General features: G+C 42.3%; 1 protein-coding gene across 1 annotated transcript; it reads right to left on the reverse strand.

Moving 5' to 3' along the window:
• Nucleotides 1-264: 264 nt before the first annotated feature.
• On the reverse strand, nt 265-21,478 carry cavin2a (caveolae associated protein 2a). The gene is made up of 2 exons (XM_083920970.1): nt 20,827-21,478; nt 265-4,265 (listed from the first exon to the last, which is right to left on the reverse strand). The coding sequence occupies exons 1-2, from the start codon at nt 21,379-21,381 to the stop codon at nt 3,396-3,398; spliced, it is 1,425 nt and encodes a 474-aa protein (XP_083777096.1). The 5' UTR covers nt 21,382-21,478; the 3' UTR covers nt 265-3,395.
• Nucleotides 21,479-22,107: the final 629 nt, after the last annotated feature.

Below are 22,107 nucleotides of genomic sequence, written 5' to 3' on the forward strand. Positions count from 1 at the left end.
AATAGGGGTTGAGCAATCGAACCACTCCCTAAACTGAGATTAACCCTCCACTGTGCTATTACCTATACTTAGGTTTACTGTATTACAATGCTACGAGTTATTACCAAACGCGCAATGTCCTAAGAAACAGCAAGTTTTGCATTTCCTTGGGCCCTGTACTTCCAACATGCGAGTCACTGAGATCACAACATGAATGATGCGCAGAACATTATCTACCTACTACCCCCCCCCCCCCAAGACTACATATAAAGACCAAAAACAATCTTTGAATGTTATAAAATCTTTATTGATGAATACAATATTACATTCTGAAAGGAAATGCCTGCATGTATACAAGATGCTTGAACCAAATGTCAGGAGGAATTCATTTCAACACAGGTGGCAGGAAATCTTCTGCTGTGAAGGAAACTTCTTTGGTTTAAGTGATTAACTAAATAAACAGGCTACAAAGTAAGAACTCTCTATAAACAAAGACGATGTTAAACAGGAAGCTGACACCCGACAAATGCTGTAGATATCTGGTATTTCAACTTTATAACAAGAACAGATTAAACAGTCTGATTTCAAGACACATGAAAACAGACCTTTACACAAATACTCACATCTAGATTTTACATTTTCAACATCAACCGGCAGAGATTTCACCAAAGTAACATATTTGCATGAATAATCAGAAAATACCTCAAAGCCAGTCACATTTATACCTCTACGGTACAAATAATGTACACATAAGCGTAGTGTTCAATTCCTTGTGAGTAAAATGATTCATACAAAGAAGACTTCAAAAGAAAGAAGAAAATCAGAATCACTAAGCACATTTAATAAACACAGGTATTACACTATTTAAAGTAATTTAAATAATTTCCCCCTGGGATTATTAAAGTATTTCTGATTCCTAGTATTTTTTTATTTTCTTGTTACAGATCCCATTCAGCAACTGGCAGGTTCATTTTTGTAACACATAAAGCACATAAAAGGCAAAAAAAGTGAAAGTAAAAGTAAAGTATGAGTTGAAAATATTTCTATTTCATGTGCATTTCTCTTGTGTTTACCTCAGTGAAGTATGCCTTTTTTTTTTGCATAGTTAAGTTCTTAAATATATTTGGGGCACCATATGTTGACTTTCAGGAGTTAAGAATCCATTGTTTATATAGAATAAGTAGAATGGATGTGGTGGGTAATGGAATCCTGCACTGTCAAATATTGGTACTCTCTACAACTTATTTCAGTGGCCAAGGTCGAATACATAACAGACTCTATAATTTTACATACATACACCCTAACACCAATGCAACTTTATCATCCTTTTCAAGTCCTTTCCCACTCTTCCCAACACCCACACTAGTCCCCCTTCCACTACAAGCTCATGCCCAGGAGCACCCACAAGGGCAGAACACCTGTGGCTCCAGTGAGTGTCTGCCTCTGTTCGCACTGTCTCAACAAGGAGGCCAAGAGCATGAAAAATGGGCTGAGCAGGAGTCATCTGTCAAAGCTAGGAATGTCGTCCTCTTCCTTTATCCACTGCTGTGACCTCTCTAGTATCCGGCACCTGGTATCACTTGGCGTTAGACATCTGTAACTACAGCTGGCACTGCACTAACAATGTGCAACAAAGGGAAGATCACTTTTGAAACTTTCAGGCATGACTACCAATCATAAAATTGATTGTAAATGACTTTGCACCTTCTTCGAACTTAAACGTAACCAGCTTTTATGTAGTTGGTATCAACCCATGACTATGCCCCATAAAGTGATAGCTGCAAGGAATTCCTCAGAAGAAGAAAAAAAAACTTCAGGCACATTTTACTATCACTCTTATCTACAAAAACATAGGCATCCATCCCTTCAGGACTGCAATTACTCACACCATCTTGTGCAGGGTAAAAGGCACTGTAAGAGTGTGTGAGTGGGCATGTATCTAGGAGGAGAATATCGGGGGTGCCCCGGCAAATGTATAAGATAGTGTTTATGTCTGAAACACATTAGACTGAGTAAACATTTCACCATGCGAGTTGTGGATGCCTGAAAGAAAAAGATGATTTACAGTAAAAATACCCGAGTAGCGTATAGTAATTAAAAACAGATTCATAGAAACAACAATTACTGTATAAAGTACACACTCAAGGCAGTTATCATGAAGTTACTAAGCCTTTATGGTGTTAACGCTGTAAAATAGCTAGAGTAGTGTGCCTTACATAGAAAAAACAAAAATAAGTTCCTGTACATAAACATACAAAATGGCCCTGCAGAAAAGACAAAGGGCTGAAAAAGGACATTACGTCAGTATTAAAACTTTCAGGTTCTTTGGGTCACTAATGCATTTTTCTAGGCAGCTAGAGTAGCTTCTATCCTGCAATTATGTCCATCATCTGCATCAGTGTAATTAGGCACAAACTGGTACATGCAAATACGTTTATCTTTTGCCTTTCTTACGCTATTCATTTGTATGGTTTGCAAGAATATTTAGACCATTTCAAAAATTATCTATTGTAATTTTCAGCACCTGGAGGTTGCTCTATTGGCAATCACAAATTCCTTAAATATTTTGATGTACCACATGCAGCTTGTGGTATCCTAACTAGGTCATCAATGATAGGAAAGGACGAATTGGATCTCATTATGGAGGTTACAAACAATCTGACTAGTGCAGGTGAAGGGTAGGATTCAAAACAGCACCACTCAGACTACTGCAGTATAGCCACCTGTTAGTTAAAATCTGGACTTTTTCAGCACAGGTCCAATGAATTTAGTAAACAACCTCTAGTTCACTACAAAACACCCCAGGACCTTTTCACTAAGAACCCCAAAATTCCCCATTCCAACTCTTGCACAACCTGGCAACACACCGCCTCAACAGGCTGTGGGCAGTACCACTGTTGCCAAAGATTTACTATTTTTCACCCAAAAACATCCACAAAGAACAAAGAGGGTATTTGTCAGTGAGGAACAGAGCTCCAGAGGCAGACAAACACAGCAGGAGGGAGATAGTTGGCCCAGCACCCTGGAGATGTGCTGCTATTGTGGAGGAGGGCACCAGTTGATGGGAGTGAGTTATGGTGCTTTCTTTGGACAACCCTGCTTCAGGGTTCAGGAAGCACTTTCACTGTGTCCTGACACACTGTGACGTACAGTTGTTAACTTAGTTGCTTATTCCGTCTGTGTCATGGTTGTTTGACTAAGCTGGGGATAATCGAAGGTAGGGCTGCAGGAATAGTCCAAGGATTGACTACCTTTGGAAGCCGAAACTATGTATCTAACATATATGGGTGTCTATGACAAGAGCATAAGACAATGGAAGGGTAATTTTGCCTGCTGGGTGTTCATAAATGTAGACATTTGAGCAAGAAAAGAAAGAATGGGAAAGTAGAACCTATGCTCACTAAAACTAATTCATATTAAGCCACTTGCTCTACAGCGATCGTTGCTGTGGGAATCTGGGCATCTGCTGCTGGCTCAACAGGGCTTTTGTGTTTCTCTTCTTCTTCCTCCTCTTCGTCCTCACCAACATCTTCATCAAGCTCTGGAACTGCCAGGCCAGCAATACGATCACCATTTATCACACACTCGATGCCTGGTGCCTCTCCATTGATTGCCAGCTCTGCCTTCATGCTATCTGGGGTGGAGGGACTTAGTAGCTCCTCGAACTGCTCCACAACACTTTCCTGGGTATGCACCTCTGCCAAGGGAATATCTCCATCTAAGCTTTCCAGAGCAGGAATCTCCACATGGGCTCCCTCCTCAGGTAAACCCATGTCTTGTGTTGAACCCTCCCCATCTCTGACTTTCTTGACGTTGAAGGTCATGGGAGACACCTTGAAAGAGGAGGACTTGGCAGTCGGACTCTTGGGGTGGTTAGGGGTGAAGCTCTTCTTGATTTTTTCACGCTTCTCCGGTGGCACCATCTTGGTAGTGATCTGGTTCACCTTCTTCTCAATGCTCTGGCGTGAGAAGACCTTCTTGAGGCTATCAACCTTCTTCAGGCTGTTGCGCTTGAACTTGTCAGCCCTCCTCTCGAATGGGCGAGAAGTGTCCAGACTCGTGGCTTCGCCCTCCAACATCTCATCCTCTTCAGGGTGTGCGGCAAGATTATCATCGTCATCGGAGGACAGGCTAATGGTGTGAAGACCCTCCTCATGGGCACGGCTGCCATCAACAGAGCCGCTGACAGACGGAGCAGGACGGATGGAATCTGCATCATATTGACTTGGTTGTGGGGTCTTAAGGGAGTCCTTGACCAACACACTGGAGGGGATCTCATTGTCTTCCTATTGGGAAACAGAAGGACATAAACAGGAGCGGTAAGAGGATGGTTATTTGGATCAGTTATGAGTAAGCATCATTTCCTAATCAAGGCTTTAGTTTATCAAGGAATTACCTAAATTATGTATTTGTTTGAATTGGATCAGGGTTAGACTTTAGGCAACTCCAATGATTTCTATGGAATTCTTCACCCTCATGATCAACGTCAAGATATTCAGGTGCACTTCCAAACACATATCCCCATGTTATATCTCTGGCTATTGGCCATTGTAAATGGCTGTCTGCGTTTACACACTACACATATGGGCTTGGTCTGCCTGTTGAAGAGTGAGGAAACCAGTCTCTGCACGCCTCCCTGATCTTCTACTCAAGACATCTAAGGAATTCCACCTGTTCCACTGCGGGAGTCACACACTTCTCTCTTTTCTTTCTCTTTTATGTCTCTCTCTGCCTTTAACCCGCCACCCATGAACACACTGATGACCATAAACAGAAGGAAATGGAGAGTAGAAAGTTCAATATCCAGAGTTTCAATTTGTTTCCCCCCAGTCTCTTCTCCTCTCTCTTACTTGCACACATGCAGGCACGCACATACACAATGTTCCATTCCACTGGGGATTTATGTGGGAGAGTTCCTTGTCCCCCCCACACTGCCCCCATCCTTTCACACCCAGAAGTGAGTGGAGAGTGTGCAGCTTCAGTGGTTGACACACTCCACTACACATTTGAAATGCTCATTCCCAATGACATCATCTTTAAGAGCCACTGGTGGATACTTGGTTTTGAGTTGACTAAATACAGCAGTGTACAGCACTTTTTAATTTTTTAGGTAGGAGACATGCCTATGGATGGGTAGTTAACACGAATGCTTGCGTTTGCACATAACAAAGCAAATCCCGGAAAGGCTTGATTGAAATGATTCAAGGCTTCCCCACCCAACACAGTGCTGAGTATGTTTGATAAAGTCGTTTTCTGATTGGGCTAAGATTACATTAGCACCACAAAACAAGAAGAGTTTTGGAAAATTTAAGTTAGTGTTTAATTCTGAATAACTTTGTGGCCACAACTTGGAATTTATACAATATGCAGTCATAGGTCAATAATGGAGCTACTCATATTTGAGACATTTACCTCATAATGTCATCAAGCACCCTAGTCACCTGCAGTACACATTGGAATGCCATACCTTAACATAATAGCCGTTTCTGTGCACCATGTTTGTACCAATGAGTATGTATTAAAGTATGTCTGCATTTCCAAAAATGCATGGCAGCTCTTGAGCCATTACAAGAGAACTTTAAGTTACAGTGTGCCATAGCTTGTTGAAGGACTGAAACGTGCATTTTTCCTGGGGTGTCATTACCACATACTTAAGGACTGGGCCAACCAGATGATCTAGAGGAGCCCTGTCTCCTGTCCATTCTTCACTCAACACTCAATGTTGTGTTATTGCTTGATATTGTACTCGCAATCTGTCTTTAGCCATTTCAAGCCAATTTTGACATGCTGTTATTTGCTGGATTTTCATATAGGTCGGTCAAATGCGTGACATAAGACGATACAGAAATTGTGACATTCATATTATAGGATATGAGAGACTGTCATTGTGATATTTATATGGCCCAGACCTATGCTGTAAAGTGAAGTACTCACAGCGTTGTGATTAAAGGGACCAACTAATATCTTTTAATATTGTTATAATATTGTCCAATACTTGAGTCACGTCCCTAAAACAACTTCCAGAAGGCAATCACTTTCTGCATTTTTCTTGACTGCAATTACTCTGTCCCTGAAGCTATTTCTGGTTTTCCTTTTTTGAATGAAAAATACAAACTACCACCACCTGCTGGTATGGAGAGTCATTTCCTCTCACCCAGGCACAAAATGTACGTGCTAGTCGGCTGCAGGTGTACTCTTTACGGGGTGTTCAAGTACTACTTTTTGGGTGCACATGCGAAGTGAGGCGACGTTGCTACTAGTTCTAGTTCGATCCACAGCAGCTCACAGCACTCCATTTAGGGCCCTACAATTTAAGAGTGTATGGCAAGCTCTTGAAAGGTAGAAAGGCTTGCAGAGAGTCTCTTGTTTTTACCACTTTGCAGACACCTGATACCTCTTGCCTTGATCTCAAACATGAAGGCATGGTTCCCAGTTCAGGTGTGTGCCAAGCATGTGTGGTATCTCCCTGTTAATGCTATAAATCTGTCAGCGTGTTCTTAAAGGGACAAAATCAAACTCAGGTCCAGGTTTACGGAGGAAGAGAAAAAAAAATGACTGTCTTAATACTTTAAAATACATAAATGTGTATTTCGGGGTATTTTTGTAGGCCAAACTGGAAGTAAGCATCGCCCTGGTTCCCATGACAAAAAGCCAATAGGTTTTTTCACTGAATTTTGGATTATTGCAAAAAATAAAAGTCAAACAATTATACTTGCATATTTTGCTCAGCAAGACAATCTTCATAAATGAAAACCACTTTTATGGTTTTAGAAGCAATCTCCGTAAGTAAAAACCTAACATTAGGATACAAACAAACTACACCATGGGCGCACAACTATGTCACCACTAGCTTCCAACTGATTTTGTGCGTACATATTTCCTTTAGAGATTATTTGACAAATTTGATAATCTGATTATGCACACACATTGAGATACAGTCACAGATTTGCTACAATAATGGCCCCATAGCCCATTTTGCTATTGGTCTGATACTGTGCCACACCCACAGAGACTGTATGAATCCCAATATTTTCATACAGAATCAAATCAGTCAATAACTATGTAGGTGTAAGCTCTTGTATTGGACATGTTAAATGTCCAGAAATACCAGAAAGACAGCTTGCTCGTAGGAAGATGATATTATTCCAGACTATAAGCTTATCTCCCTTTTGTGTGTGTACATTCCAAGTCAGATAGTCAAATTGTTTTAATCAGTATAAAAATTTAGATAGTTTAAGGGTTTAACACCCACATAACCATAAGTCTGAGCCAATGGCCTCTCCTGACCCTCAGATGAACATCCCCTGATAATGAACACTAATCTTCACTGATTGTTATGTGGTGTTAAGGTTTCTAAAGATTCAATCATGACTCCTCTGCTCCAGTCAGGGCATGCTATAGACATTTTGATTTGGCTCAAATATGTGTGATATAATCTCTGTAGGTACTGGAGTGTGTGTGGGAGGCAACAACTGAAAGTCAAACGCCCTCCAATAAAAACTGAGCTTTCATAATACATGCTACTACATCTCCAGCACTGACTTCATCTGGGTATTTTTCTACATCTTTTATTTGGTTTGACTGGTAAAACTGCATTTGGCTGTCCATATTATAAAATAGGGTGAAATGAGTAGGTCCTCAGTTTAACCCCCGAACAGTCTTGGCAAGTAAGCTAGAACAAACAAAAATTTTCTCAAATACCATTTGACCCGGGTCTCGTGTGTGTGTGTGTGTGTGTGTGTGTGTGTGTGTGTGTGTGTGTGTGTGTGTGTGTGTGTGTGTGTGTGTGTGTTTGGACCTCACATTCTGGCACTTTTCTCTTGGGAATTCTGTTAATTAATGCATCCTCTAAACAAGCACTCATTAACCACTGAGAATGTGATATGTGTATGTATTTGTGTGTGTGTGTGTGTGTGTGTGTGTGTGTGTGTGTGTGTGTGTGTATGTGTGTGTGTGTGTGTGTGTGTGTGTGTGTGTGTGTGTGTGTGTGTGTGTGTTTGAATGTTGTGTGCCAGTGTGTATTTGTGCAGCCATGCAGGATACCAGCCATTGTTTAAAAGAACTGTTTAAGAGAGCAAGATGAAAGTAAATTAAAATACATTTGGAGCAAACTAAAAACAAAGTTAACTTAGTGTGACAGCAAGTTTACTGTACATTAAAGGGCACACGCTTCAAAGATATGTTGAAGGCTTATGTAATGGAGTTCAAGATCTAATTTAACAGTTGCATGGTAGAACTGTCAGCTAATTGCAAGTGCTGCAAAGTGTTACTAAGCCAGAGCTTATGTAAGTCAGCTCTGGTGTCCCCTGCTCTATTCAAACATAGAGAGATCAGGGCGGGGCGAGACAGGGTTGCATCTGATTGGAAGTGCTCAGATGAGCTCACGTTACTCTGAGTGTGTCTCTGTTTATACCATATGTGTAATGTTACCATATACTGTTTCTTTTGCATTTGTTCTACTTCCTTTGTTTGTGTGTGTGTCTGTGTGCGTGCGTGCATGGTTATGGCTAAAAAGGATCTGTCTTTGTAATCGGACCCGAGCCCATTTCAACATGACAAAAAAAGGCTGTGTTGATGAATTTACTGTTTATCAGACCACAAATTAGTCTCGTAGCGTTGGTGGTACTGTAGACCCAGTAATCATTTTCTGTAACCAGCGTAGCATTAAAGCCATAGACTGTATAAAAATGATGGACAAGCTAAACCAATGCAGAAGTTCCTTAAACCTGCATTCTTTATAAGTTCTAGCAGGGGGCTACTCCACTAGTTGTAAAAAGAAGTCCAATTTTATACAAGTCAATAAGAAAATGAACGAATTTCTCACTTGATTTATAACCTCAGTAAACATTTGCCTAATTAGTTAATGTATATGTTTTAATCGCTAGTTTCAAGTCTTCTTCAATACAGCATGATGTTCATTTTGTAAATTATGGTCCTATTTAGAGTAAAAACAACGAAAAAGAAAGGTATGCTTTGGGGCGTGTCTACCATGTCATTGACAGGTCCCAATGCTAGCGACAGGGTAGAGGCTTAGCAATACATAGCCTATCCATGGCACTGTGTACATTAAAATCAAAGTTAATTGTAACATTGTGGTCGACTAAAAAAGGGATTGATCAGTGTTCGGTTAAATCTTGCTAACAAAGCTAATGTTAGCTAGCTTGCGTTAGCGTTAAAGGGAACTGGCGGTTTTCAGCAGGCTCTGTCACTGCAGCGAATGGTACCAGCGACCAACCTCATCCGCCAGGGAAAAAATCAGCAGCAATTAGCATTTAGCGCAGCACCATATGAACAAATAAACAGCAGTAGAGCAGTGCTTAGCATTCCTCCCCAAGTCTGCCCTCTTGTCCAGATATTGTCATGTCTGGTTTTAAAAAAAAATGGCGACAGTCAAAATGCCATTCTCCTGGCTTCAAAACAGTAGCCGAGAAACCAACATCCATCTCTGATAGCCTATACGGTCAATGATTAAAGCAAAGTGGAATCAGCAAGCTAGACAGCTAACTAATAATAAATGGGTCAAATTTTACAACTTACAACCCCAAAACATGTCACAGCGTAGAAATGCACATTGACAGCTTCATATTTAGCCAAAACAAAACGGATCCTTTACATAATTTTCCACTGAAGTTTTAGCAGTGATAAAACAGTCGATGCACATGCCTGCCACATGTAAAGACGTAACTGAACTCTCGCACAAACCCTCAATTTGAGCATGTTAGCAGTTAGCTTAAAGCCCTACTGTGTTTAAGTTCAGCCTCACAGAGCCACTAGCATGGCTTGAGCCGGTTAGTCTTATTTCTATATCCCATATATGTGCATGCAAAATCACATAGCCTATTGCATGAATCATTTTGTATCTGATTTATGGTTCTGCATTTGCATATACTGTATATAGGATATGATGAAAAGAACTATAGCCCATTCCACTTCAGTGTATAGAAAACACTTCCGGATGAGATGGAAATCAGTGGCTTGCTTTATAATATCTTGACATTTCTCCAGGCCAGTTCGATTGTGTTACCCTTGGCATTATACAATTAAAACACCCAGGAAGACACAGATGTACTGATCAACACGCAAAACAACACAGGAAGCTTCTAATTTCCTTTACGAAGTGACAAACCATGATAATGACTCCCCCATGGTTGGTGATGAAGAGTGTGTGTTAGCAAGTTGATCAGATGTGTTTTCCTGGCTCTTAAGACGACGAATGGAGGTTTTCTAAATCCTATCAGGCGAGGTTATTACAGGTGTGTTGGCACAGTGACTCAGGTATCTCAGAGGGACCGCACCAATGAGAGGTTACACCATCATTACCACACACACACACACACACACACACACACACACACACACACACACACACACACACACACACACACACACACACACACACACACACACACACACACACACACACACACACACACACACACACACACACACACACACACACACACAAGCTACTGCCAAGCCCCAGTAACTATTATGTTAGAGAAGGTTTAGTGCAACTGCGAGACTATACAGACACTTTTTTGTTGACTGGTAGCCTTTATACCGCACATTTCAAACAACCTTTTTCTTTTAATTACCCCTGTATTCTCTAAATGTGTCTATCCTCTTCATCTGTAATACAACCTACCTTCATTCAAGATGTCCAAACAAAACACTATATCTTTCACTAGTCTGTACCCTCTCATACACACAGTGTCATCCATTCAACAGACCACTGTGATACGGTCTCTACTCATGATTGTGCATTCATCTGCATATGTTTTGAGCACATCCTTTCCATTACAGCGCAGTCCGTTGTCTTACAGTACAGTTCACTGTGACCTAACTTGTTGCATAACATCACGCCCTGTCCACCCCCACCTGCAATGTGCACAGGGAGCCATCTGTGGACAGAGGAAGGAAGGAGGAGAGGAAGGAAAGGCAATGGGATTCAACTATTTGTCATGGGACTGGGTAACGTGATAAACTCAATGTGTTAAGAATCTAGCCTACCGCCATACCAAGAATGCTAAAATTGTATCATAAATCAGCGACTTTAAGGGAATTCTTAATCATGCCTCTTAGCCTACTACCCATAATGCTTTGCACAACAAGTTATGCCATTTTTTCCCATCTGCCCCACCAAAAGAAAACACACCATGTTTAGTGGTCTTGCAAGCTTTTGTAATCACACGACACAGTAACCAATTGAGGCGTGATGTCATGCTGACGTGCTGGCAAAGGAGATCGTGGCAATCTTGTGAAGCGCCGATTATTCCCGATGACATAAACGGTGATGCAGTACGTCTATTCAATCAGCCCATAATTTACAGGATAGCAGTCCTTTAGCTCTTCAGATGATGATACGTTTCATATTCGGCGGTATATGCTCTTCAGTTCTCATAAAGAATTTCATACATGGCATGATATTCATTATAGTAACCCCATGATTTACAGGACCATTGCGCTCCTTGTCACGTACTGCACTTCCTCTACATCAACCAGATCGCACCAGTAAACACGTACTTTCCCATGTTTGTCTTGCACCATCGCCTCCGCATGTTTGATGAATGAGGTCTTCAGCAGTGTCACCGCACTACATTCCTGCACATTTACAGTTCTTGTTGCTCCTGTTTTCACTCGGCTCCATGGCTATGGTAATCTCCTATAGCTATTTGTTCAAATCTCCCAATGTCCCCCCTTTACACATTGTTTCAGCACAATCCCCCCAAAAACAGTGCAAATCGAAACCATTGTTCGATAAGGGCTGTGTGGAGATACCATGAGCATTTTTTGATAAGGCTACCACCAATTGTCCCAATGTATGGAGGTCAAAGGCACGAGTGTTCGCAGGGAAGCCCCGGAAGCCATCGCGTTATCTGAAGACATGTTTTATTTTTCATGTAATAAGAACACTGAGAACCAGCATGGCTATTTTTTCCCTTTTCCTGCCATGGATGTTGTGGCCTTGGCCAGCGGATTGGATGGACACCAAGGTTTGAAAAGTCAAGAGACGCAGACATGTAGAGTGAAGTCCAATGAGAGAGAAAATAAGGGAGGTGACAGGAGGAGGGAAAAAAAGATAACTGGTTTGATTTTTTTTTTTCAATTGTATAATAGCGCCTTGAGCTTCTTTGGCAGAATACCAGTGTAAAAAAGAACTCCCAGCGCTGCTACTTAACTCTATTCCTTCAGTGAGTCAACACCTGCATTCAACAAGTTCCACTGTGTGAGTGTGAAAGAGAAGAAAGCTCAAAAAGGAAAACGGCAAGTGAGTGCAAAAGAGCTGGATATTACCTTATTAATACCTGCCACGTATGTTGCCCCTGTTATTGCGTATATTCTTTTACAGCTTCAACTTTTAGTTCATAGTAAATTACTTAAAAATCAACTTGAGCAGTCAAGCCAGAACACCAAATCATGCATCATCAGTCTGTCGTGGAGGCTAGCTCAGACGTTGTCAGCACTTTTTTGTGTCAATGAAGCTGTTACAACTAGTCTTTCACAGCAGGAATCTGCAGTTGCAAACATGCCTTTGCCTCACAGACTGAAACAGTTGAGCGGACTTGTCAAACCTGAATGTGACATCAGGCTGGAGAGCAAGCACTTAAAGTAAAACTTCCCTATCCACATGTGCATGGTTCGGTCCATGCGGTTTGCAAACTCAAGTATAATCTCTTATCCAAACTCACTCTTTTGGTATTATCATTGGTGTTTTTCCTCTCTATTTGTATCTCTTTCACACTAAACCCCAGAGGATTATCTGAGGAATGAAGCCCAAGGGGAAATGAAGACAAAGCTAGAAGCCAATCTGTAAACAAACAGCATTGTTCATTTAGAAAGCATGCCTAAAAGGCTATACAGCCACGTTACACAACTATCACTAACAGGGTTGAACTCAATCGAGTCTTCTAATGAGAAGTGTCCAGCATTCCGGTTACAACTAGTCAACCCTGTAAATTGAAATGTTCTTTATTCAAACCAATACCACATGGCATTTAGGATGTTTTAAAATGTTGCAACACTGTTTATTTGTCATTTAACATTTGCCTTTCTTTGCAGCATATAAACATATTTATGCCCCTTTATGCCTCAATGCTGATGTCACAGGGATTGATCCATAATTTTCTGCAGGGGGTAAATAGTATGCCAGGGTTCAAAACAAACACATAATTATGTTAGCAACAACATTTTGGTGTTAATTGCATTTTATTTAGTTGATATTAATGAAAATGTAATGACGGTCAGTGAGGACATGCACAATGTTTGATATCTACAGCTTAGACAACCCATTTTTAATGAAATAATGAAATAAAATAAATATGAATTAAAAAAATATTTTGTATTGTTTTGTATTATAATGTTAAGACATCTTGTTCCATGTTTGTAATTGGTGGCTTTAAAGTATATTGTGTGGTTTCCTTTAACTTCAATAGCTAGCTGGGTCCTGTTCTCACAGCAAAGATGTACAGTTCACACACCCTCCAACTTTACAGCAAACCTGCCTTGTAGATTTACCAGCCGCTTATGTTGGAGGACACAACATGTAAATGACACAGCTTTGCAGCTGCTGGAAAGTGTATTTCTCCTTTTTGCAGAAGCTAGCCACCTCCTCCGGCCTCAAAGCAAAGCTAACACACCTCATGCAAGTCACACAGCAAACAAGAGGATCTGTATGAAATGTCACAGTAATTAAAGATCACTGGGATTAGTAACTGTGCATTAATTTAACCAACAAAACTAGCCTGTTACTTTGAGCCAGTTATCCCATGACTCTAAACTTTTCCTTGGGTTGAAGCTATGTAACATATAGGCCCAGAATGTTTGAATGCTCTGAAACAGCTAGCACTGCTGCAGGCTACAGGCTGGTGCTATATATCACCTGGTCGAGGGACGCACACAACAAATCGGAGCTGTAGCCTACAGCAAGCAGCCTGCTCCAACCTGTTGAAGTGGATATGATTTTATAATGGAAGATTCTGCACGTATTAAACACATGCAATATGTGCACTATAATTAGACTCAAATATCTAATTGCCCTGGAACATATGTTGTTTTTGGATGAAGTTGAATAAGTGATAAGTTTACCTCTCAACTACGAAGCAATCTCTCTCACGTGATTTGTATGCGCACAATGAGACGCGATTGGATATGACCTACCTGCCTTATTTATTAGGCCATTATTAAGCTTTATTTACCTTCAGGGTAATGAGCTTTCAGTCATTCAGCTAAAGGTAAGAGCTCAGGGCGAGGTTGGAAACAGAATTACCTGTTTGTCCTCCATCTTACAGTATAAGCAGTGTGCAGAAGAACTGCTTTTACGTCCTGCTGCTGAGAGCTAAGATTAAGTCACAACCTTTGGTCAAGTGTCGATGTACAAAAGCACCATGACGATCGGTAGCAAAGCAAACAGAATGACAATGACTCAAGTAAAGCCAATCACTCAAAAACTTTCAAACCTTTGTGAGGATCTTCATGTCTGAATGATGAGTCAGGTGCGGTGATAGATGGAGAAGTTTCGCAATCAGAAGACTTTACAATTCATAAATTTCAACTTATTAAAGGCACAGTTCAGATATTTTCAAGTGTGGTAGTATGAGGTACTTATCTACAGTCAATGTGTTACCTACAGTACATGGGGGATGGCACACCCCCAGTTTGGATAACCAGGCAGGAGCACAGATACAGAAGCTAAGAAATGTACTGCTGTGGAAGGGGCTGGCAGCAAAAAGCAACTTTAGCAACCTTAAAATAGGTACAGGAAGCTAACAAGGACCAAGGCTGTTGCCTGGCAATGGAATTCCATCGAAAAGGTCTATACAAGCTTTATATGGAATATTGTCACAGCTTTACCTTGCCATCCGACAGCCCTGTTTAAGTTTATGTGACGGGATGAACTGAAGCCGCCATCTATGCTCTCTTCCAAGTCACCAGACTCAAATGACAAAAACAGTCATTTTACAAAGCAGAACTCCTCGATCAGTTTCAGGGTTGAGAGCACACTGAATTACCATTCATTGAGCCTTTTTCTTTAAGCCAAGAGCGCCATTTAGACGGGTCAACAAATACAACTTATGCTTCATGAAGCTCCAGGTAGACATCACTAATGGATGCAGCGGTAAACCAGCAACTCCTTTGTTCTGCAAGTTAAAATTATTGTTTTTGTGAATGGAGGCTGGTGGCAGAGCAGAACAGCTTCAGTTCCCCAATGTCAACTTAAACAGGGCTGTCTGACGGCAAGGTAAAACTGTGTTAAATATATTATTTTTCTTCAGGTGGGTCTTTTTGTAGGTGGTTAAAATACATTTAGCTTCTGTCCCTGTCAACAGCAGTATATTTCTTAGCTCCCATACCTGTCGTCCTGTCTGCTTCTCCAAACTGGGTGCGCGCCGACAGCCATCTACTGTGGGTAATACTTTAAATATCCGAACTATCCCTTTAATACATGTGTAATTTGCAAAATAACCCTGACGCTCCTTCCAACATGACTCCTACAGCATGACTTCTATCGACAAAAAGCATGCTGCAGTCATTGTGTTTGGTTTGGCTGAGGAGCATGTTTCTCTTTCCTTGTAATGTGATATGAATGTCCTTTGATAGTGTGTGAGAGCTCTGTCTGTTGTTGCTCCCTGCCAGTCTGTGATTAGGGATCCTAATAACACAAGCAATCACCAAAACATCCTCTTCCCACCCCACCACGAGGGCAACACAACAACAACTCCCTTCTTGCTGCTAAATATCAAGCAAAACTCTGAACCGGGGCCCACATGTGCAAGGCGGGCCAACAAATGAAATTTCTCACAGCGTTTGAATTCAATTTGCCATCGTGGTTGACTTGTTTGTTGTGAGTGAAATTCCACTGTGAAATAAACACAGATGGGGGAGATTAAGATCTACTCAGAAATAAATGACTTCTGTCACAGGAAATGAAATTCCAAATATCCTGTATTTGTCGTAGCATGCCCCGACGATGCAGTTAGACGATCTCCGGGGTGACTGTTGATATTTAAACACTCAGGTAATGAGCCTCTGAAATTAATCTGTGTCGCAAATAATAGAAAATATCTGCAATCCAACACAAATCACGTTACCTTTCCAAACAGTAATTACCAAAAACAATTTCTACACTGTGGCTGGGAATTGTGTGTTCTCTAGATGTGTGTGTTTGTGTGTGCAAGAGACAAGGCCTAGATAGGGGAGGGCCATGTGGGGACAGGAAAAGCACTGGTGCACAAAAACAAACAAACAAGGGCTAAGCATCTGTAATTAAGTCCTCATTAGTCCTCGTTATGCAAAGGAACGCATCGGAGCGGCAGACAGCGCTGCCATTTGTGACTGACCGTGGCCAAAACCTGGAGTGGGTACAGAGCCCTGCTCCCTGCAACAGTGAGCGTTTACCCAGAAACCCTCTGTGTTTCCACCTCAGCTGGCACGTACAGGGTGACGAGTGTTCTGGATCAATTTTGTCGAGCAGGGAGGGGAGGAGGAGGGCCTCTTGGCCAACAGGGCCGGTATAGAGAGTTTGGCTCATAGGCGTGCAGCAAATGTGCGTTATCAAAGAGCAGCGTGAGGCATGAAGTATGTGCTTTCATGTAGTTTCAGGGAATCAGGACAGGTGGCTGATCCCATAGACGGACAAAAAAAGTAGCGGCACGCAAGTTGGATTATAAAAGACAAAGAAACAGTGGGAGAGAGCAACGTGAGAAGTGGAAAAAAAAATAGTTGGATATTTTTACATAAACCAAAAGATATCACACAGGAAAATTAGAGTGCAGCACCAGATGGAGAAAACCCAGAAAAAAAGACAAAATACTGGAAGGGAGAAAAAGAGATTAGGTGAGGCAGAAAGTGATGGACACAGAAAAGAGTCAACACAAGCTCAGGGAGGAGAGGGAACAAGGGCTGAACAGTTCTTTTATTTCCCGCTCCCCTCGGGCACGCCAAGTCTCATTTACCAGCTCTGTAACTGCATACACCTGACCCAACACATCAGCATTAACATCCAGTGGGCAGGTTGCACGCACACACACGCTGAACACACATAACTGGCCCCACTACTCATACTGCTGACAGATAGTAGTGTTCCTACATGCCCTAATAATGTTCATAGAATGAAGACCTAAGCACCAGTTAAACACATTCACCTATAAAAAGAAGAAGATATTTGCAGCCAGGAAAACACAACATGAAAATTCAAAAGGACGCATTGAACGGCGTCCACTCTCAATATCTCTAAAGCGACAGGACACTCCCTTCTAGCATATAAAAGCGGCCGTGGAGGGGATTCAATCAAATCGATCTGTGGAACCTCGCCCACAGCCACACAGACCCACCTTGTACAGGGAAAGGTCTTGGCACCTGTTGCATTTGAACAACAGAGCCTCAGTACCTGGGAAACCAGATAACAACGGCAGTTAAGAGCTCTCAGTGGCTCTGGCTGTGTCAACAATGGCCCCCCTTTCGCTGCCTGGGAACACACTTGTACGCACATGTTGCTCAGACGCACCCACTTACAGTAGGCCTGACAAACCACGCGCTTATTCTTTTTGGTTGAGTGGAACTGCAACGGTCAAATACAATATGGAAGTGCTTTCATCTTGCATGGTTACATGATAATTATGCATATCAAGAGCCCAGGTGCAAGTTGCAGAAGTATAGTGGGGATATTTTGAAGTAGGGTTGTGTGAGGTACTTATCCATAGTCAGTGTGTTACCTACAACAGCTGGCCACAGTTCAGAGAAGCAAACAGGAGGAGAGGCATAGAAGCTAGCAATGTACTGCTGTGGATAAACCTATTTTAGCCACCTAAAAAAATCTATATTAGCTTAAAAGTATGGTATATGCAAGATATTTTCACCACTTTACCTTGCTGTCAAACAGCCCTGTTTAAGTTTAAATAGGGGGAACAGAAGCTGCTCTATGTAGCATCAAAGCCGGTGTTGACCGCTCATTTTGCTCATGGTATGTCTTATCGTAACATATATATAAGACTATTTAGACATGTTAACAAGGCTAAATCTTAGTGGAGATTGAGAGCGTAAAGGGTTAGGAACTAGCAAAACTAGCAAACAAATTGTCGTTTGTCTATTTTCAATGGAGTCCGTTGGCTTTGACAAGAGTATAGATAACGGCTTCAGTTCCCCCAGTGTAAACTTAAACAGGACTGTTTGATGCCAAGGAAAAGCAGTGAAAATATTCTAAATATAGTGTACACCTAAAAGCGATATTGACTGTTTTAGGCAGGCTTTTTTTTTTTTCTCAGATATGTTCTGCATTGTGGCCCGGTCTACAACTCCTATGGATATGTGTCTCATACTGTACATCCCCATTTTAAAACACCTGAACTCTCCTCTCAAGGCCTATCTTTTACATGCTTTGTAAACAGAAGTTTCAACTATTTTTATGTCTTCAGACAAGTGAGGGAAGGGTTACGTAAGGATACTGTCCGCTCGTAAGCAAGTTTATCACTTTTTTAGTGTCAGTAAAGAGTTTTACCCTCGCAGGTGCGATATGGCAGTTGAAGTGGTAAATCCATCCAAAAGCCATTCGTCTGTCTGAATTATGACTGTGGGGTGTAAACAGATCTAGTCAAAGTCAGTGTCTGAGCCCTCCTCTATTATCCTCTATAGTTTCATTCCCAGACACACCCTTCTTCTCTCTCTCTCTCTCGCTCACTCCCACACACACTCATGGAAGGGCATGGGAGAAAAGAGCCGTATATGCCTGTGTATAAAAACTATTAAAACCTTAACTTATATTCAGAAACCAAATCATATTCAGCATTATAACTTCTATTAGCAGAGGTGTGTTTGAAATATACTTCCAGAGTGAACAAACAAAAAAGCAGATCAACTGCAAACTGATCTCCACAGGCTGCATTAGTCCTGTTTAACAAGTTCTAAGTGTTGAAAATATAATAAAGTGCACCAACAGTATTACGTGTCAGTGCCAACCAAGCACACAGGAAATGTGCACACATCCAAACACACCCACTACTGCAGTCAAATATGAATGCAAATATGACTGACGCATATGAAAATGAGGCCCCTTGAGGCAATTAAAATGAAAATATATCCTACAAAAATAGAAGAGGAGACACCCTGACTTTAAGACTTTAATATTGATTAAGATCCAAAAACACTGGAGCCTTCCTATAATCTATTAAGTTGCCTCCTGAATATCCACTTTTTTCAAACCCCACACTTCCGGTTTGTCACGCAGTCTCCTATACACCGAATCACTGTGACATTGCACTACAAACAATCACTTCTGGGTAGACACCTGAAGGTTGATTTACATTGCAGAGATATGTGGAATCAGCAAGCTTGTGTATTTCATCTCACCGCCAGGATGGACTAAAGGCTCATTTATGGTCTACGCATACAGATACGGACAGAGCCTTCTGTCTTTAATCTGCGTACATTTTGTCTGTATTTCTGCACGTATGCTACAAGCTTGCGGATACGGACCGATACGGACCAAACGTTGCAGTACCACCAGAAGTGTCGGGCAATGTACACAAAAAAGTGCTGTAAATAGCATACACGTTCGTCATCAATTTCTCGCATCTGTAAAACCAAAGACTGGAATTCTCGCGGCCCCACAGAGACCCCCGCCATCTACAAGACTACCTGCGATTTTGGCTCAATACACAAGGGATCGTTATCTTCTCCCTTGTCGCCATGTTTGTTGTTGTCATAAACTTTTTTTTTCAAACTTCATTGGAGTAACTTTTGAATCTGAGCGATGCCCTCAAGAGGATTCCATTCCGACGTAAAGTAATATTTACGCACAAAATGGGAGCATAAACGAGCCTTAACTGCTAAGTTTGCGTGTGTTCAGTCTGTGGTTAATTCAGCCTCCAACGTAACGTAAGTGAAAGTGTTGCTATTTAAGAGATATGAAAGCATCAAGTATGTATTTTAGATGAATGAGATGAAAGTATATCCAGTGGTTCTTCACTGCATTAGCTCAGCGCCGTTGAATTGTATGTAAGGGTTGCATGGGTTTTCTACCCTGAACTTATTGTAAACAACCTTGTTTTAAGGAAAATATGTTTTATTTGCAACACTACACTACACACAATTCTAAGTGTCCCTGATCGGTGACGGCCCCCGTAAACGACCAATGAGCTGCTACGACTGAACTCGTAATGATCGTTTATGTAAAGTCTTGTACCTTTGCCTTTTCTTCTGCTTTCATAATTTGTTTTAGCGGCGAATCAAATGTTTTATGGCCACGATTCATCCCGTTGCTGGTTGCCTTGGTTCCGGGCTTAAAGCTCTATATAAGGATTTTCAGAAGCATCAATAAAGTAAATGAATGGGGGGGGGATCACTTTTTGAAAAGTGAGCGGTTACTGTTTAGCCCTATCCGGTCTTCAGTCATGATGTAACGCCCTTTCAATGTACTTGTTCTGGGTCAGTCCAAGCCTCTACCTTTCTACTGTACCACAGTGCTGTGTTCTCGCTGTCCTATTGGTGAAAAGGTGTCTTACTGAAGAAAGACATGATCGGAAAAGGTTCACAGGTTTGGCCATAGGTGTTTGACGCATGTGGACCCGGAAATAGTATTTTGAAAGGGCGTTACTTCAGACTTCAAAACCGGATTAGCTACAATACTACACCTCAATCCCAACCACCTTCATGACATCACTATGACATAACCGGGGTTATTTTTTCAAACTTTGGAGGGTTCCCTCCAGAGCTTGATAAGACAGTCCCCAATTGTTTTCACAGGCTGAGCAGTGCTAAACTGAACTTAAATCAGTGGAGTGCAGCATTTATTTGGGATAGGCTGCAAAAGCATCTGTAAAGGCATTTCAGTGCTAGGCCCAATGTTTCCCTTACCTGGAAAATAAGCACTTTAAAGTGGTTCCTCTTGAGCAGGTGGCTGTGGTTCGCCTCCAGCTTCTTCACCTGGACCGCCTGTTTATCCATGCGCTCCCTCACATCCTTCAGGTGCCCGCTGACTTTGCGGGAGCGCTCGAGCAGCTTGCTGACGCTGTTCGAGGTGCTGATGTGGGTTTTGGACAGGCGGGTGACGTCCCCCTGCACGACCCGCACGGCGCCCTCCAGGTCGGCCTGCCGCTGCTCCATCCGCTGCTGGTTGTCCTGCACCGCCTCCAGCATGTTGACCAACTTGTCCAGCAGCGCCACCACGGTGATGGCGCTCACCTGGCCGCGGTCGATCGGGCTGCCCGGCGCGGCTGCGGTCGGGCTGGTGGGACTTTTGAAGCCCAGCCTGGAGAGGGTGCTGGTCTGGCTCGGGGAGGACGGGGCGGAAGACGCACCGACGCTCGGGATGAGGAGCTCCGTGTTTTCGGGCTGCTGCGGCTGCGGGATGGTGTGGGTGCTGCCGGAGACGCTGCTGCTCAGATCGGCGTGGGACGCGTCTTCTTCCATGGTTCACAGGTGGTCAAATGTCCCGCTTCACTGGGGGTTTCACCTAAACAGACGTTTGGAGATAGTTTGACTCTCTCTCTCGGTGCTGCTGTCACCTGCTCCAGCTGGGAACTGAAGGCAGGGTGTTTTACTTCTTTGACTTAATTCGCCATCCACGCCCCTTTCTGTCTTTCTCTTTCCACACACACGCACAAACACGCTGTGAACTTTTCAAAACACCTCCCCGGCAAGCCAGAGGGAGGGGCGTGGTTGCTGTGGAAACCGTGCAGGCCTAGCCCTACTGACAGAATAGTGTGTGCGTGTGTGTGTATGTGTGTTTGTGTGTGTCTGTGTGTGCGTGTCCTTCCTTGTGCTTGCTTTGTGTTTTCATGTGACTGCCACCCATTCCACTTTGTGCATGCCTGGCTGCATTTGCAAAATATGTGTGAAGGCTACTTTTGTTTACAGCACTCGTTGGTGTGTTTTTGTATTGAAGCTTACCAAATTCCACTGGACTGCATTGTAACCGAGGGGTACGGATGTGTGTGTATGTGTGTGTGTGTGTGTGTGTGTGTGAGTGAGTGACAAACAATAAAGAGAAGATAAAGCTACAATCCAGATCAGAAGGCCAGTGCTTTTTGTGTTTCGGGAACTTAAATCATGGACCACATTTTCATTGGTGTGTGTGTGTGTGTGTGTGTATGTGTGTGTTTGTGTGTGTGTGTGTGTTTCTGTGTGTGTGTGTGT

This window comes from Echiichthys vipera, assembly GCF_963691815.1.
Source record: "Echiichthys vipera genome assembly, chromosome: 10".
Lineage (NCBI taxonomy): Eukaryota > Metazoa > Chordata > Actinopteri > Perciformes > Trachinidae > Echiichthys > Echiichthys vipera.

Coding starts and splice junctions, on each gene's coding strand:
- cavin2a (XM_083920970.1), bottom strand. CDS start 21,381: ATGGAAGAAGACGCGTCCCACGCCGATCTGAGCAGCAGCGTCTCCGGC. Junction 4,266..20,826: donor TTAAAGTGCTTATTTTCCAG/GTAAGGGAAACA, acceptor GTTTCCCAATAG/GAAGACAATGAGATCCCCTC.